This window comes from Vanacampus margaritifer, chromosome 1 (assembly GCF_051991255.1).
Source record: "Vanacampus margaritifer isolate UIUO_Vmar chromosome 1, RoL_Vmar_1.0, whole genome shotgun sequence".
In the NCBI taxonomy this organism is placed as follows: domain Eukaryota; kingdom Metazoa; phylum Chordata; class Actinopteri; order Syngnathiformes; family Syngnathidae; genus Vanacampus; species Vanacampus margaritifer.
This window is the reverse complement of record NC_135432.1, coordinates 16,700,296-16,718,206: the sequence shown is the minus strand read 5'-3', so window position 1 is coordinate 16,718,206 and position 17,911 is coordinate 16,700,296. Positions and strand designations below refer to the sequence as shown.

The window sequence follows — 17,911 nt, the reverse complement described above, 5'->3', positions numbered from 1 at the left end:
ATATTAGATGTGGAGATATGGAGGATCAGGGACGACACCTACACCAAAGAAACAACTCACCTGTGATGGGAAATGGTAATTTCCAAGGAATGTAAAATTGCAAACACTTACAGCTTTCTATAGAAATAAAATGTTGCATATTGACAATTTCAAACATCTGAGCATTTCTGACATTTCCGCAATGCAAATTCTTCCTTTAGCCTACACGGTGAAAACAAACGGTGTATTGTGTTGCTTTTGTCTGTGACTATCCGGGCATTTCTGCTATTTGGACTTATTTGACTTTGGGTTCTATTAGAAATTTCAAATGTTTAGTTCTTAATTGCTAAATAATATCTTTAGAAAATGATTTTAAGATAGAATTTCTATAAGACAAGAGTGGCTATGAAATAATGTTAATACCTTGTTTGGAATTTTGGTTTCCTTAAATTTATCATTTCCAACCCAAAGAACTGAAAGACAGGGGATTGTTGGTGCAGGGCCACTTAAAATGCTTCAGATCAAACTAATCACTTAGGGATGGTGTTAGTTATTGAGTAAAACCTTTTGCAATGATTATATAGCATTATATAACAAAAAGTGTTAGGCATGAAATCTTCCTGACTGTCAACTAAGTGCAACACTGACTAAATCCCCTTTTTCAACCATACCTCGTCAAATATCTGTTGTTCCGAATTGGTGTATTGTGTGGGGTGAAGTTATGATTGTTTAGAAGTTTCCAATGTATAAGGACTTGTTGGTGAAACTGTGATTTGATGGGAAGTTTTTGAACATCCGTGGCATCTACCCCATTAGGAGGCCAATCAAAACACTGCTTTAGAATGAGGCTGAGATTTGCAGACTTGGGTCAACGGGGTAAGGCACAAATGCTATTTTTAGACTGCAAGGTCACGTGACTTTCAGCATTTGAAGCTGGAGGTCAAACAGAAGCTGTTCGTTAACGACCTATGCTAGTAGTGCTTGTTTTGTTCTCATTTATCTCCGGAAAAAAAACATACCGAATAAATACAGCTAATTTGGAACTTGCAGAAACGACTCTAGACACAACGACTGTCTACATATGAAGCTGTTATGCTGCCTTCAAATGGGAGATGCCAACAAAAGTGAAGTCAGCTCCAAGTGTAAATGCTTTCTAAACCTGCTAGGTTTAAAAAAAAAAAAAAAAAAAACCTTGCTTTTGTTTTGCATACCTTCAAGGTCTTTTAAACAGTTTTGAGTTTTTTATTTTACAAAACTGCCTTTCCTTTACATGGATGGAAACAATGAAATAAAACAGATTAGATTTTCTGTAAATAGTTTTAATATTAAATAAAAAAAGACTCCCATATAAAAAAAGGAAAAAAAAGCTACAGTCCACAATTTAATCATCTTTTTTTTAACATAAGTATTGAAAGCCCAGGGGGTAAAATGAGAAAAATACTCCCAGAAAAATTCACAATTGTTGGCGCTCATCTCTTTTCTCTAAACCATATAAAATCATAATAAAACACATTAACTGTACATATATACAAATCTCCAAGTGTATAGAAATTGCATAATTAGCTTTTTTTCCTTCTTTTTGTTAAATAAAGCTAGAGATGCCAGTATTTTGAGAGGAAGGGCAGTGTGAGGATATCAATCCATAATCTACAGTTAGACAAAGATTTATCAAATCCACACAAGATATCACAGCTCTGGCTTTTTAAGAATCCCCATTGTTTGTTCATGATGGAGGGGCTACATGATGGTTGGCTGTATATTGAATGGAGGAAATCTGATTACTTTATACTATGAAATAAAAATAACGTCTAATTTTCCAGCACCATCTGAAAACATTAGGAGTGTGCCTTAATGAGTCCTTTCTGTATTTAAACAGAGGGTCTCATTCATTACATGACCAGAATTCCTACTTAACCATGGCTGGAGAGTGAGGGGCTCAGTAATAGCACTGTTGTCCTACACAATCAACATATTAAAAAGACACACACACACACACACACACACACACACACACACATACATACAATTACATACACACTTTCCACCGAGAGCATGGTTCAAGTAGACGGGCTTCATTGTGACTCACAGTAACACATAGATGAGAACAGTACTCATTTTTCTGTGTAAAAATTAAGTGACGCTAAGATCATGAAGAGAACTGTGATCACATCAACACAACCATTATTGTGTGAACTAGACCTAAGAGTGAGAAAATATCTTCTTTTTTTCAGTTTTTTTTTTTAAGCTTTCTATTAAATAATTTTCCCCCATACTGGAGCTCGTCCTATGTTTTATTTTCCACTGGTTTCCATGGCGTCGGTTAAACTGAAGAGCATAATTAGTGCAGTTGACTGAGAATGAAGAAAAACAACAAAAAACATAGGTGACGTTTGGGTGCAAGGATGGAGCCAGGAAACGAATTCTGTGATTGGTGAACAGCTGTGACTGACAGCTGCTTCCACAAATCACTGCCTCTGAGACCTCGCCCCTCGCCTCCTCCTGCCTCGGACTGACGTGTCAGGCTTCAACAGGGCCGTCTGCAACAGGACGGAGAAATAATGTTATTTCAATTGTACGTTGAAAAGGTGCTGTTGGTAATTGAATCTTTATCAGATTGAACAATAAATATAAAAATCAACTGAAAGAAGGGTTTACCAATATTGTTTTTATTTACACGTCACAATTTGGAAAGAAGATTTATACGTCTGAAGAAATACTGGGACTGGATAAAACTTAAGTTTTTACACATTACGATCAACCATTGTATTTGTTCACACAGAGAAAGACTGTCAGTCTTCCTTTTTTTTGTTTTTTAAAACCAGAATAAGGAGGGTTTAACAAGTAACCAGTCTCCTTTATCTCAACAGACACTAGAGCTGTAACTTACTCTCATAATAAAATAATAGCATCCCTTCATCCCTTGAAAGTTTCTGTATAATACATACAAGGTGTGTTAAAAAGTTCCAGGTCTGTTGTCAGAAAGGATATATTTGAAACAAAATAACGAGATTTCTCTTTTAAATTGGGCCAGACAATCAATCAGCATGTCTACAATTAAATCGTGAGGCGTTCAGTGTGTGAGAAGAAGCAAGAATTGAGCTTTTGCAAAAGTCCCACCCCTCCTCAGTCTTTCTGGACAAAACCTACCACAGCATGTCAGTGAGTGTTTTTGGAGCAATACAAGCGTGATATCTTCCAGATCGAGGCAAAGGGGTCTACAATATGCAGTTGAAAGATATATTCATTAGAGTAAAATATTCAGAAAAGAGGACTTCACAACTATCAAGGCCAAAGCATACAGATCTCAAGATAAATCCGAGGTAAACAACGGCGTCTCTCTCTCTCTCGCACTCAGCGTGGACATTTTAATTCCGCAAAATAATTCCCATTTTTAATAAATGTACCTGTAAACTGATTACGTTATTTTCCCTCTACTGTCTGTAACACGGGTGTTAACTCTGAGGTAACACAACATGCTACGTAAAAGATGAAAACAGAATAAGTTCAAAGTGACCTGTTCCGATGCTATTTTTCTTTTGTGTAAATTGATTAAAGAGCTCCCAGTACCAGACCCAGTGTAAACTACCTAGGACATCAAGTTAGACCAGCTAACAATAACAATGATCAAGCTAAACTTAGCGAGTTATGCACAATGCAAAGATTCATAAAAACACAGACTAAAACAGGTTTACGTCCGTCGATCGGGGTAAAAAGTACAGATGCTCCACATAAGTCCGTGTATTTTTACATTGCATCATAAATAACTTGCCAAAAAACATTTGTCGATGATAATGATATCCTGATAATATACAATACTAAATCATTGTAAGTATAATTTTGATGTCCAGAGCTAAAGTGAATTTGACAACAGATCTCGGGTGTTTGGTTGCTAGTTAGCGATATGGCTTTAGCCTAGCCCGTCTAGCTAAATAACAGGCTCTACCATTGGCGCAAACCTGGGAATGCTTGTTTATCTTGGAGTCATTTAGCTGGGGGTGAGGCCGTCCACACTGTTTAAGCCACTGAAGACACCGCTCCAGCTTTGTTTTTGCCGTCTGAGCGTGACAGTTCCTGGCCAAAAAGAACAAGCTGGAGCAACGTCTCGACTCACCTGACCTGACTGCGTGGGATTTTTCCCTCTTCCCAAGCTCAAATTCAGTGGACAGCATCAAGATGGCCGTGATAGCAGAGCTGTGGAGGATCCCTGAAGAATCCTTCAAGGAGTGCAGGAAGATGTGGCAAAGAACGCTAGTAAAGTGCCTTAACACTCCGGGGGGATTACTAGAATTTGAAATATCTTTTGTGACACCAGTCCTGGAATTTCTCTGACACATCTCATATAGTACTTTATACACACACACACTCAAGTCTCAAGACATTGTTGATTCAACAATTGCCCTAAATTAATAGCAACAGTAATACTAATTCACAAAATCATGTATGTTTCTAGAAGGTTAGCCCAACAATAACCTTCTGTAGGCCAACAATGCGATCCCGATGCTTTAATCAGTCACTTGTGCTATTGCCAGTTCCAGCAATAAAAATGAGTCATACCGTAGTATCCTTTGTTTCTTCGAGTGCTGTTGTAGCATCCACGTCTCTGAAGTCTTCCAACACATTCTGCAGCCTAATGCAAAAAATATGAAACAATGACATTTGGACATGATTAAAAAAAACAACTATAAGCTTAGCTCAAGAATCACTGATGAAGCAACTTACGTTTGTTTTCTTTTTCTCCCTCGACGGGCTCCAGACACAGTTCCTGACTGTTCCTTGGTGAAAAATGAAAAATGCTCAACAGTGACGTTGATTGTAAAAAAAATTACAACTTCAAACCAATCTGTGTGTTACAGTAACAACTCATTATGAATAAGATTATATATTAATAATAGGTCACGGCTTCTTTACAGTGTTATGTTTAGTATTGCTAGTACTGTTATTTTGTTGAAGATGAATATGCATTCTCTGTGACTATTTATGCGACTAATACGTTCTATCATAAATAATCACATGCTGTTATGAATGTCCATGTTTTAAAAATACGGTCAAGCATGTTAGTGAGGGGCGTGACTTTGGTCAAAGACTCTAAAGTGAGGCCACATCAAATATTGCTAGCAGTTTCACAGTCAACAGCCCCTTTAAGAGCCATTTAAGTGTGTGTGTGTGTGTGCGCGCGTGCGTGTGTGTCAATGTGTGTATATTATCAGGTCAAACATTCAAAGTATGTAAACTTTTGATCAGGGCCATTTGGATGATTTCCTGTAATCAAATATTTAAAAAGGGCACACACAAATGGCTTCCCCTGATCACTCTTCCTAAATTTAAAATTATTTGAATGAGTGATATTATTTTCCCAAAAATCGCTAATATTTATCAAATTCTGCCAAAGCATGTAACATGAATTACTTAACACTAATTACTACATTCCAATTAGCAAGGGCTTTGGTGCCATTTTGTGGCATATTGGGTGTTACAGAGCACCACAAATGCAATTGGGTAACTTTTACTGCAAATGGCTGAAAATAACTTCTAAAGTTATTTTATTGAGCCGTGAAAAGGGGCTCACAGTATTGTTCACTAATGTCTCTGTAATTAATGTCACAATGGAAAAAGCAGCAACAAAGCTTTGTAATAATAGACAGTGTTGTTTGGTGGCCTTTTGAAGTAGAGGCTGTAAATGACCTGCTAGACTTAAAAAGAAACGGCACACACTCACCCTTCCCTGTTCGCTGTGCAGCAAAGTCCCTGGTGTATCCTCACAAGGCCTCCCACTGCAGCCATCCCTGGGACTCAGATAACCGGCCTGTCTCTCCACACCAGTACACTCTGTCTTAGCTTCCTCCAAGTATATGGATGGCAAAGGGGGCTCTGGATGGGTGTGTCCCTCCACCATGACCGTTTTTCTTTGTAAAGGCGATGTGGCCACATCCTCTGTGGGTTTGGGCGTACCCTGGGCAGGAGAATGGGCTGCCGCTTCCAAGTTGAGGCGCGACAAGTCTGGGTTTCGCAGGGAGCAAGCCCGCCGTGGGCTGAGGGAGACCGGAGCACTCGCCTGGTGCTGAGTTGGGGCAGGTGTTGAGAGATTGTGGTGCTCCATGGGGAAAGTGACAGGTGGTAAGGCACAGAAAGGTGATGTAGGGTCAGATGGCCTAGAGTGGACCCCATCTTCTTGCTCTTTAGCGTTAATTTGAAGGAAGGAGGTGTAAATTGTATCCATGAAAGAGGTGTAGGGGTCAATAACTGGCCTGCTGTCGGATCCTCGCTGTGGCGGTCGGCTAGGTTCTTGGGCAGGCGTTGGTGCCGGACTAGCAACCTCTTCAGGAGAGATCTGAGAGGCTGGAATGTCACCGTGAGGGGAGGGGCTCTGTATTACCTGCAACGAGTCAGACTTCTCTCCCTCAGAGGACGGGGCAAGATTCAGCTTTAGGGAGACAAACAAAGATACAAGTTTAAATTAACCGTGTGAACACGGACGTGCCTTCACTTCTCACACTTTAGCTTACAGTCATTGTATACCGACATCTACAGACTGTACAGTCCTGTCGATGTTGTTAACAACGCATTGCATTTCAAGTGTGTCATCTGGACTCAAAATGCCGAAAGTATTCAGTGAGTATATTTGCCACAACAGATTAGACTAAAGTTTTTAATAACATGTCTGTTACTTACCTGAATGTTGTTGAGCAAGTTGATGGTCCCATCAGGACCTTGCAGGAGAGGCATGCTCAAAGATGAGGTCTGCACTGAGGGTAGGAGGATGGAACCGGCTCCAATACCCACCATGTTGTGGAGTCCAGCGATGCCAGAAATGTCTCCTACAAAGCCGTGTTCCACAAATAATATTAATGGGATAATGTTAGTGGCCATTATTTTTGAAGTGCCATGGGGACATGCCTCAGGTGTGCGTTACTCATCACAAACTCACCTAACACAGCAGGGTTAAGCAAAGTGGGAAGTAATTGCTGGAGAATAGGGTTTTCCTTGCCTTGGAGAGAAAGGGGGATGAGGGTGTCTACACCAGCGTCAGACAGTTCCTGTCGGATTGCAATGGATCAAAATTAAATTCAGAAATAAGTTTTAAGCCACCATAATAAATAAATAAATATATTTTTTTTTTTTTTCAGTTTTAATTAGTTTTTAGAACTTTTTATTTTTTAAATGCTTCATTTTAGTTCAGTTCATATTAGTTTCCCCACATATACATGACCTCTATACATAATAGAAATAATGAAACCAATAAGACAGTGCTCCAGACTGCCCCTAAATTAATACATGTTTTGTTGCTGACACACCTCTGCTCCACACTTCAGCCCATTTATTACTAATATATTGAAAATGAGTGATGAATACAATGTGTAACCCCTTAAATCTTGTGCACCTAAAATTTCTGTTCTTTTTTTTTTTTTTAAAGGAAAAAAAAAAGTTAGTCTGGAGCCCTGCAGTCAGGACATACACTCAAGGTTCGTCCAAGGAAACTATGAGAAGGTAAGAGGAAAATAACCTAAAAAGATGGGGAGCCTACCTGAGGTTGGGTATGGTGAACAGAAGTTAACTGTGTATGGGGTAGGTCTGCTGCGTTGAGAGCAGCTGTGAGGAGGGCGGGGCTAAAAGGCAAGAAGGTAGCTGGGTGAGGAGGAAGGGCTGCGGGAAGGAGCAAAGACTGCAAGCCTTGAACAGTGCCCTCGGCTCCAGGCGGGAGGGGAAGACCCTGGGTGACTTCCAGAAGCCCCGGACCATGAAGAGTTGATGGATCGAGGAGAGCAGCAGCCTTGTCCAACGTGAGGCCCTCCAAAGTGGCGGGGATCTGTGGCGGTTGCTGAAGAGGAACCTCTAAGCTGACCTGACCCAACTGACTCAGTCCAGATAGGGATAACAAAGGCGCCTGGTGCTGCCCAAGCAGCAAGGACGCCATAAGCAGTGCTTGAAGACTTGGCTTTTCTGTTAGCCCCAAATCAGATTCCTGTCCTGTGGCAGAGGCTGAAGTTGGGATTGGGTTTAGAAGGCCCAATAGATTTAGAGGCAAGTCCCCTTGCACACCGCTTAACAGGGGCAACAACGGAAAGGGAGGATTACTGTTTATTTGTTGCTGCTTCTGTTGCTGATCCTGACTTTGCTGCTGTGTATCTGATTGGATCATTAATGACTGCTGCTCTGCAAGACTTTGTGTTGCAGCAGTGGAAGGAGGCACCTGTGCGTTTTGCCCACCCAACCACATCCCTCCGAGGTGTAATGAGGACAGGACCGTGGGGTCCAGGATGGATGGCAGGCCTCCTGTGGAAGACAGCAGCTGGAGGAGCTGATCTTGGTTCATGAAAGGGAAAGCCTCTGCCAGAGGTAAAGGAGCGGTTGAGTCGCTTATAGCTGAAGGTGTTTGAGGACTGTCCTCCCCAAGCTGAGAGGAGTTGACAACCTCTGAACTGGTGGGTGTCAGAGGTTTTATCGATGTGGAGTTCAAGTCCCCACGTCCAGAGTCACCGGAACCTGGAAAACAACAGGTAAAAACATCTTAACAACTGTGTGAATGACTATACACTATACACCCTGAACTGGTTGCCAGCCAAGCGTAGGGCACACAGAGATGAACACCCATCCACACTCACAATCACACCTATGGACAATTTGGAGTGTTCAATTAACCTGACATGCATGTCTTTGGAAGAAAGTTAATTGAAGGCAAATAACTACAAATTGGCTCGTTTACGCAACTCAAGAAGAGCTGATTACCGGTGACAGCCAGTACAACCTTGACTTTTTAAAACCATGGTAAACCGTCAAACTAGTCATCGGCCCATCTCTTAAGTGGGATACGGGCCTAATACCGATAAACATGATCATTCCGGTCACTGTAATCGTGAGATGAAATTTCCGTACCATTTCATGTCTTATTCTATGACAGTATGACAAAAATAAAACAATCCACAATTTAAACTCAGACACAATCTATTCCAGGTTTCAAGTTATTCTTTCAAATCATTTTTAAAAAAAGAAATGTAGGGGAAAAAATGCATGATGTGTCAAACTTTTATCATGATAAAACTTAAAAGTTGTATAAAAAAAAAAGAGTTATACAAATGACCGTTTCTAAGTCCAAGTTTAGAGCGTCAACCGTAACGCACAATGCATTTACATTTACACAAACATTTCTAACACATAAATCAAATGAGCATTACTCACCTGCAGTGTGATTTTCTTGGGAAGACATCACTACATCTGTAGTATGGTCAGCTGAACTGCATTCCTCCTGCCGTCCAGTGGAGGATGCTGCAAGAAGGGCTAGAACATGGTTGCTAAGATCAAGAGGCTTTGGCGAGGTGGATAACGCCACAGAAACACTGCCTTGCGAGTGACTCAGGTCTGCTGTTGACATGCTATTACTGATCATGCTCTGTGGCGATGCTTCTGGCGAAAGTACCCGGGAAACAGTGTCAGTTGCTGGAATGTGATTCTCCGTTGGATGATGCCTGTTTAGTGGAGCAGACGACGCCACATGTACAGATGTACAGCTGCTGTTGTGTAAAGCTAAATTTGAGCGTGACAGCATTGAGGAAGGAGAAGAATGTCTTTGTACAGGACTTAATCTCACAGGCTGAGATTGTGACTGCACTGATCTGAAATGAGTGGAGGTGCGAGGGGGAGAAAGCATCTCTGAAACCAAAGGTATCGTATTAGTGTTACTGGTTCGGCATGGTGACGGAGGCTGAGGGTGGTTGCCACTGGGATGAGGGATTATAGACGAGGGCGAAAGTGTGGGGCTCTGCGTTTTAGTGTGTACACCCCCTTCAACAGACAACGATCCCAAATGAGCTGGAGCAGGGTTGGAGGCCGAGGCTGCAGCCTGAGCATTCTGTACACTGAGTAAGTGCAACAGAGCAGAGAGGGGCTGGGTTGGAGGATCCAAGCTAAGGGGTGTCGGTGCCAAGCCTGTAGTGATATCCAAGGCTTCCGCCTGTCGAGGAGTTCCAGAAAGATGTGCCGTCTGTTTGGAAGTCAAGAATTTGGAGGTCTGCCCTAGTAGCAGATGATGGTGGTGCTCGGACGTGACACTATTCAGATTCTGCACATCTGAGGTCGAGGCAGAGTGAGGGAAAGCTGAAGATGATAGATTCATAGCAGTAGGAGACACAGAGTCTCCTGGTGGGGTCTTCTGCGGCCCATTGGTGTCTCTGGTCATGCTAAGAACAGTGAGAGATCGCCGTCGCCTCTTCCTGTGCGACACATTTTGCTCTGTTTTGGGAGGCAAATGGGCCAAGGAAGAGGCCAGGGACTGGGATGAAGGAAAGAGGACAGAAGAGGTTGTAGCTAGAGAGGGATAGTGAGGCCTAGAGGCAGTGATAGGGGAAGAAAGGTGGCTGTTTTTTAAAGTGCTGTTTGTTACCTTTGTTGACTGTTTTTGCTGTGCGTCTGTCAAGATTTCCAAGGAAGAGGACACACTTGTTTGGCTGCAGGCCACATTTGAGCCCCGGCCTTGGGTTGCCTGGCTAGCCAGCTGAGCTTTAGCAGCCGCAGAGAGCAGACTACTCGCAGGAAAAGAAGTTGAGGGCGGCAGCTGGCCCTGGTGACTGTGATGGTTCAAAAATGGCCCTAGAGTAGTGCTAGACATCCCCGCAGAGTTCAACCCAAGACCTGGTGGTACTGTGCATGGGGGACTCGCTGTACTCTTTGAGGGTTTCAGAGAGGGAACATTAGGACTCTGACTGCTTTGGTTAGTCAATATGTTGGGGTTTGTAGGGTTTGGGAGGTGGTGGTTATTAGTGCTACTGTTGCCAGAGTTCTTAAACTGCTCCAAGATGTCTTCCAGCTTAAACTTGAAGATGTGGGGGCTGGGGCTTGGCGAACCACAAGGGAGAGGGGAATGTGGAGAGGAAGAACAAGACTTCCTCCTCCGTGACAAATTGCTTGCCGTCAGTCCTTCAACTGCTGCAGTCGAGCTCCCACCCTGGTCAGACACTTGAGAAGGGGAGGCTGAAGGGTGGTAGGTCCGCTGCTGAGGAGACGCACAATTCATGTTATGGAGAGAGGGAGAGAGGATGGGAGAGGGGGAGAGGGGAGACCCTCCACCTACGACCCCATGTGGATGCTGCGCTTGAGTCTGTGATACTCGTCCTCCCATGACGAAGCTTTTAGGAGAAGAGCATGGAGGTGAAGATAGTGGCCTTAGGAGAGGGGAGGCGGGAGTTTCAGGCATTTTTTTACCTTGACTGACATTTTGAGGGGTGGGAGTGCGGGGTGACCTTTGGGCAACATGGTAAGCAGGGAATGGGGGGCTGCTGGAAGTGGTAAAGGACACAGTATGAGGAAGAGGAGAATGGTGAATCCTTCGTAAAGCATCAAGGGGATGGTGAGTGTTTGCGCCTGTGTGAGGACCTGGGGAAGAACCATTATAAGGATAAATAAACTTCTGAGAGGAATTGGGGCTGGCACAGGGGTTCGGGTGGGCATTATTCTGAGGTTGGGCAGGAGCCAGATGAAATTTGGGATGGTAAATGCTTCTGTCCTCTTCTTCCCGCTCAACATGAGCCCTCTTTGCGTTGCAATTGCCCACTCCTTTGCTCACGTCTGGAAAAAAACACAGAAATAGTTGATGGTTGAAAATGACAAAACGTTGTTGCTTTCCGATGACAACGTCCTAGTAGGGCCTGATGCATTAATCAGTGGGCAAATGGCATCAATCGATATTATGCCTTTTCAAAATAATCGTCCAAAGTTTTGACAGTTAAACCCCAATATAACATTACTTTCACATGCAACAGTAAACCCTATTCATTAGGTATGGGCAGGAAGTAATGGACATGCATGGCTGACAGAACATTATTCGGTGTGAATTACATCCTTTTATATGGCCATTAAGACATAATGTCTGTAAGTATATATATTTATAGCAAGAGTTCAGAAAGACATCATACTAATTTGTAAAAAAAAAAAAAAAGCTTACTGTTCAAAACTAATTTTTATTTTCTCTAAACTTAGGTAATTGATGCATGTAGGGTAGGTAACTTAGCAATTAAACAGATTTTTTGTCAAATTCAATGTAAACACAACAACTCATTCTATCTTGAAACAGGTGTGTGATGGTGGTCATAACTTCCCACGTCTTCCAGGTTGAGAGTAGTATGCACTAACCAGCAGGCTAAGAGCCTGGGCTCCTAACCCACCTGCTGCCGCTACTTTCAACGCTCACAAGGAGTGAGGTTCGACTAATGTACTTTTATACATCAGCTGCTATCTATTACACATGCTGCACAGACTCAGTTCAGTGAACTTTGTTCAAAAGCGATGGGCCAACATTAGCAGCCACCTCTTTAGCACATTATCCACGCACCCCACTTCCAGGCATGACTAATCAATTCACGCTCAATTAGGTGAGGATTGATTGGTCATGCCTGTAAAGTGGGGAACAATGATGACGTAATAAAAAGGTGACTGTGTTCCCAGCACAGATGCTACAGACATAACACACCTCACATCAAAACATTAACTGCTATGGGCGGTAGACATTTTTATATCACGCTATGGTACCGTATATACAGTTATATCACACAGAACTAATTGTGAGTATTTTACATTGCCTGTCTGAATGTATTGCTGCACGGTTTATGGGTTTATGTTCCTCTGTCACTGAAAAGGTAGTAACTGCCATGACACCAAGTTTCCTTAGCTCATTTATGGCGCATCATGTGTTAGCATTAAGCTAGCAAACTTTATTGAGTTATTTGGCTTTGTTAGAAAAACAAAGTGTCATTGTTTTTGTTTGCATTGTTTTGCAAGCACTTGACCTATTTTCTTTTTTTTTTTTTTTTTTTTTAAATGTTTACTCTCTATTGCTTTTAAGTTCATAGTAACAATGTAGTAACTCAAATTTTTGCATGCAACTCAAGACGAAACAAATCGGGTAACCTACGACTCATTTCTAGGAAATCTCGTAAACTTTGATACCGCTGGACAAAGAAAATATAAAGATAACCAAACCATCAAGTTCAACATGAAGAGGATGCTTGGTAAAGCTTACCTGGGTGATGAAGATGAGCAAAGGGCAGCTGTGACGCCTGCATACTGCGACAAAGAGCAGCCATTGCCACCACTTTCCTGCGATGGTTGCACAGTTTGGTCATGTCCTGCTCTGCTTTGCCTAAAGCCTGCTTGTGCTGCTCCACCTTTACCCCCAATGTAAAGTTGAAAACCTGTAGAAAGTAAGTAAGTAAGTAAATAAATAAATAAGAGAACATGTTGCTATAATGACACTAAACTATATTCTCTGGGAGTTGAAAATTACAATATACTTCAGCGTCATCGCCAAAATAAATTAATCAGAAATAAGTCCATTTAGCTGCCTTTAGCATAAACAGCACACGTACATGTTCATTTCCAGTCAGTAGCCCAATTGCCACCCATGGCCGGTCCCAAGCCCAGATAAAAAAAAATATAAATAAAAATGACAAAATGACACATGTGACTTGTGTTGAATACATGGTAGCACAAGCAGCAAACAAATAGCTTTACCTTGTTGATGACAAGCGGACACTCCAGACCACATTTACAGGTGCCATCAGTCAACAGATAGGTCTTCACTTCCTCCAGAGAGGACAGAGAAGTACCACTGGGACTACAAAAACATGAACATGCACATTAGTATCTCCTCGCTGACGGATATCTGGAATGGCTTCAGATGTATTAGCCAAACTTGGGAGTGTGTCATTTTGAAACACAACACAGATCTTTGTCGTTTCTCTGACTTCCTGCCTAACTCCTGAAAAGAATGTCTTCCCAATCTGATGAATTTACAGTTATGCAGTCATGCAAAATGTGCAGATTATTATTTGTATTGAATGGATATTGCTCAGTTAACAACATTCATTAAATAAAATGGGATACATGCACATTGGCTCTTCAGCAAAATACATCATTGCATTAATAAAAACTTTTCTGGCAGAGTTTGGCCCCTTGACGCAGTTCATGAGCACTTAACATAGTTTTGATGATGCTACCTGAAGACTAAACATAGTATCTAATCTATTATCCATCTTCATATTTTAACCAGCATAATAAACACACCTGACATACACCACCTGGCCGCCATGCACTCTCCTCTGCCAGCCGATGGGGACGTGTATGGCAGCGGTGACCATCCCATCTTTGTCCCCACTGCCAGTGTCACTTCCTCCCATCATTCTGTAGCTGCAGCCTGCCAGCGGCTTGGCACACAGACAATAGAAATCGGCATTGAAATCATTTTGGTTCTTTTATAGTTGCACCTGCAAGGTCTAACAAGTTTTGGGGGGAGGAATGTGTCTTAAATGTGGTACAGGTTTTGAACAATCAACTGGAATGAGACATATACATTTGTGAGCTATCGGTGCATGTCACAAGACACCATTTTAGCCCCCAAATTTTTTTGGGAGAACATAAGAAAAGAAAATTCACCGCTTGTTACCATGAAGTAATCCATAGAGAATCTATGTCCAAGTACAGTAAACCACAGATATTCACGAGGATGGAAACCGAGCCTTGCTGCGGATATGCGAGTAATTGATGCACCCCAATAATAAATATAAAAATATTTAGAATACTATGGCAAATACAGTAATTTCTGGACTACAAGCAAAAAGTATGATCCAAAACACTTTCTAACTCACCTTACATTACCCATTCAAATTCAAGGCATATTGATGATTTAATCTCGAAAAATGCTGAGCGAAGTTGTCAGTCATGCTAAGAACCCAGACAAAACTTACATACGGAAAAAATTTGTTAGTACCCACAATGGTCACTGAAATCACTTAAAACGTACTAACGCTATCAATATTATTGCAATATTTAAAATGTACCTAATGAAATTATATATTTTATTATATAAGGATACAATTCCATATGAAACTTTTTGCATGCCTTTGGGATATGCGATTGCGTTCTTGGGTCGATATCACAATATTGATACAGTATTTTTTTTTCAATATATTGTGCAGCCGTATCTTTGAGTCATTAATGGTCAAATAAAAAGGCTATTGTAAGGATATTTTTGGGCAAAATCCTCCATAGAGGAACTTTAAACATGTCCCTCTAGTCAAATTATTTCTTTATAGGAGGTACTATTATTTTTATCCAGGCCTGTTTCATTTCCTTTTTTTTTTAAACAATTCTGTTGAACAACAACTCGAAGTTAATAGCTGTTTTTGATTGTTTAATTTTCAACATATATTTTTTATTTATTTATTGTTACTTTTATAAGTTTCACATGATTTCAAATGACCGTTATCGGTTTTTCTTTCATTAACAGAAGTAGCAACAATCTTGACCACAAAGAAGTTAAGACACATCACTAATATTAAACATACTTCCTTGAAACCAATCACTATTTTCCTATCATCCAGGGCTTTGGTAACATCTTGGGGTGTTAGAGAAATATGTTTGCAATCCGCTGAAGCACTTCAACCCACCGGTTCTACAGATATGTCAAATAGGTAGATACAACACACCTGTTTGAGCAGGGACAAAGCCTCAGCACATTTCATGCGCGTGGACATCATGAAAACCAAAATAAGGATGTCTGCACATTGAACAGAATATTCTTTCACCCAGTGCTGTACAATCACAAAGTGGGAACTGGGAATATACTTTTTATTTTTCTCTTTATTCTAATGGTCTGTAATAATAGTCCATGCTGTAAGGTTAGCAAAAAAAGTAAACCTTGTGAAAATCAACTGACAACTGAGCAGGTTGTGACTTATTTTCCATTTCCATGCATTGGTTTCGATAAGAACGTTGCTCCCACAGATGCAGCCACTACGTAAGCAGCTGGCAGGGTGCTGACATATCACATTTTCTATTCAGATCTATGGTGGGCACCATCAAAGTAAATGCACGGCAGACAGTGGTACAGAAACAACAGAAGCTGTTAGCACTCGCCGCCCTAGTACGGATCTGAAGCAAACAAAACTGAATCAAACGACTCTCTTCAGGCCCAAAACTAGTACATGAAACATCAACATTGGACAAACATGCAAATTCCCTCGCAAGGTCTGATAGCAACTTTTCAATTGCCCTGCAGACACCATATAAAGGCAATACGGTTCTGAGAAAAGCTGTTCTAAAATGACACTTTTGGTCTGTTCAATTCTGACCAGGCTGTTCCTATTTGTTTTTCTACTCTTTTGTATTGAAGTGCAATTAAGTGCATTTTTACAGAGTTAAAAATATTCACGCTTGTCTATTATTTTATACAGTCAGTCTAATACAATCCATTTAAATTAAATAAATTTGCTTTTTTAGAACAATGTTATGATTAAAATGTAATTGATCAAGATTAATTGATGACAAGCCTGTAGATTTTTTTTTTTTTTTTTTTAAATCGAGTGCCACCTATAAAAACATATTGGTAATATTTTTTATTGTTTGCTTAAGTAACGTCAATGCCTGGTATTGATGCTTATAAACGCTATTAACAATTATTTTTGAATTAATGAGTTCCACTTTGTGCACAGTTAATAGTTTTATGATATTGACGGTGTGATCCTAGAACACCTGAATTCACATAACAGTTCTGATGGAATAGCTTGTGTCAACTTTGGAGGTTCTATTGTAATAACAAAAAAACAAAAAAAAGTTGACTATCTTAATTATAAGATTAAGATATAAATAAGCATACCTTGTCATCTTTGGGAAGCCAGGCTCAGGTTTGGCTAGGGTATTGACTGTCGGATAAACATGCTGGTGGGTTAGAAGCACACAGACCGCCAGTTAACCTGACTCAATGTCCAAAGTGTCCCCAACAACCAGGCCAATCCTCTGCTCAGAAGGGTGAACACTGCAGATGTTAATTCAGTTCACATCCGAGGAGGAGCTGATATGAGGATGATGAGCCTGCAACAGAAAAGTGGAGGTGGATTATGTAATATGGGAAACCCCACGGTAGAAGACCATTTAGAACATTTCTTAGATATACAATTTATTTAGATCATAGCTAATGAGATGAAATGCACTGTCCTCACAAAGAGAATAACATCGGAAGTTCATCACATGCTGCCGCTATTTTAAGGTGGGAGGGTGTGTTAAAATATGGGCCTATGTTTTAGTGGGTGTCCAGCTGCATAAATAAGAGTAATTTACAACAACTTGTGCACACGCTCTAACAAAGCAATCACAGATACAAATGCCTAATAATTGGGATAAAGTAACGGTAAAGTAATACATGTCTAAAGTGTCGAGTCATGTTAAAAGCAGAACCTAAACACTACGGTTGACACGGCAGGCTATAATGCTAGGCTAACAGCTAAGCTAGCAACCGCGTCCACTTTGTAGTGTTGTCGTGACAGCTGTCAGGCGCACTAAACTCTTGCACGATTAGCCACGACAGTATGCAACAAACCTCACACGCAACTGCGCGACAGACACACACACACTTATAAATACGTAATATAGAGAGCTCACTATAAAACATAAAGGCTGCGGTGATCGGCGGGGCGAATCTATCCACCTTTCACGGCGTCGGGCTCTCTGTGTTGGCGAAGTTTTGAAGTCTTCCCTTTGCTGGCTCGCGGGAGAATCAAGTTAGCTGGCTAGCTAATGAATGCTTTTTGACGGATACAACGTTGACACAAACATAAAGAAACACATCCAGTGTCGCTTGCGTAGTCGTGCGACGAACGACCGACGTGTGAACAACGTGGGCAAGTTGAATTTACAGACAAAGGGCGATAACGCCTCAATTTGACTGCGCCTTGGGTAAGGGGGCTAAGGCTAGCACAGAGGTTAGCGAAACAGAGCTAGCTGACTGAATTTACTTGATTTGGAGTGTCCCGACAAGAGTGGAGGCTGTCCCGCTGCCGGTTCAGACTTATCCAAGACGTTGTTTTCGTCCCAATACTTCTAGGCCGTTTTGCATGCAGAAGTATTCCGATAACCATTGCGAGCCATGTAATCCAAAATTCACAGTTGCCTT

The 17,911-nt window shown here is 41.4% G+C and overlaps 1 protein-coding gene across 4 annotated transcripts; it reads right to left on the bottom strand.

Annotated features, from left to right (window-relative positions):
* Positions 1–1,277: 1,277 nt before the first annotated feature.
* On the bottom strand, positions 1,278–17,902 carry mbd6 (methyl-CpG binding domain protein 6). Of its 4 annotated transcripts, none has more exons than XM_077577866.1 (13): positions 17,754–17,902; positions 16,619–16,833; positions 14,029–14,168; positions 13,477–13,579; positions 12,986–13,157; positions 9,154–11,535; positions 7,502–8,460; positions 6,905–7,013; positions 6,649–6,794; positions 5,696–6,400; positions 4,699–4,751; positions 4,534–4,606; positions 1,278–2,516 (listed from the first exon to the last, which is right to left on the bottom strand). In XM_077577866.1, the coding sequence occupies exons 3-13, from the start codon at positions 14,142–14,144 to the stop codon at positions 2,445–2,447; spliced, it is 4,890 nt and encodes a 1,629-aa protein (XP_077433992.1). In that variant the 5' UTR covers positions 14,145–14,168; positions 16,619–16,833; positions 17,754–17,902; the 3' UTR covers positions 1,278–2,444. The 4 variants fall into 4 exon arrangements, with proteins under 4 accessions (XP_077433992.1, XP_077434015.1, XP_077434001.1 ...); XM_077577889.1 differs by having other exon boundaries at positions 4,699–4,745; XM_077577875.1 differs by lacking the exon at positions 17,754–17,902 and adding an exon at positions 17,447–17,594.
* Between the last annotated feature and the right edge of the window lie 9 nt (positions 17,903–17,911).

Coding starts and splice junctions, on each gene's coding strand:
- mbd6 (XM_077577866.1), bottom strand. CDS start 14,144: ATGATGGGAGGAAGTGACACTGGCAGTGGGGACAAAGATGGGATGGTC. Junction 4,752..5,695: donor TGCACAGCGAACAGGGAAGG/GTGAGTGTGTGC, acceptor TTTTTCACCAAG/GAACAGTCAGGAACTGTGTC. Junction 2,517..4,533: donor AAGAAACAAAGGATACTACG/GTATGACTCATT, acceptor GTCCTGTTGCAG/ACGGCCCTGTTGAAGCCTGA.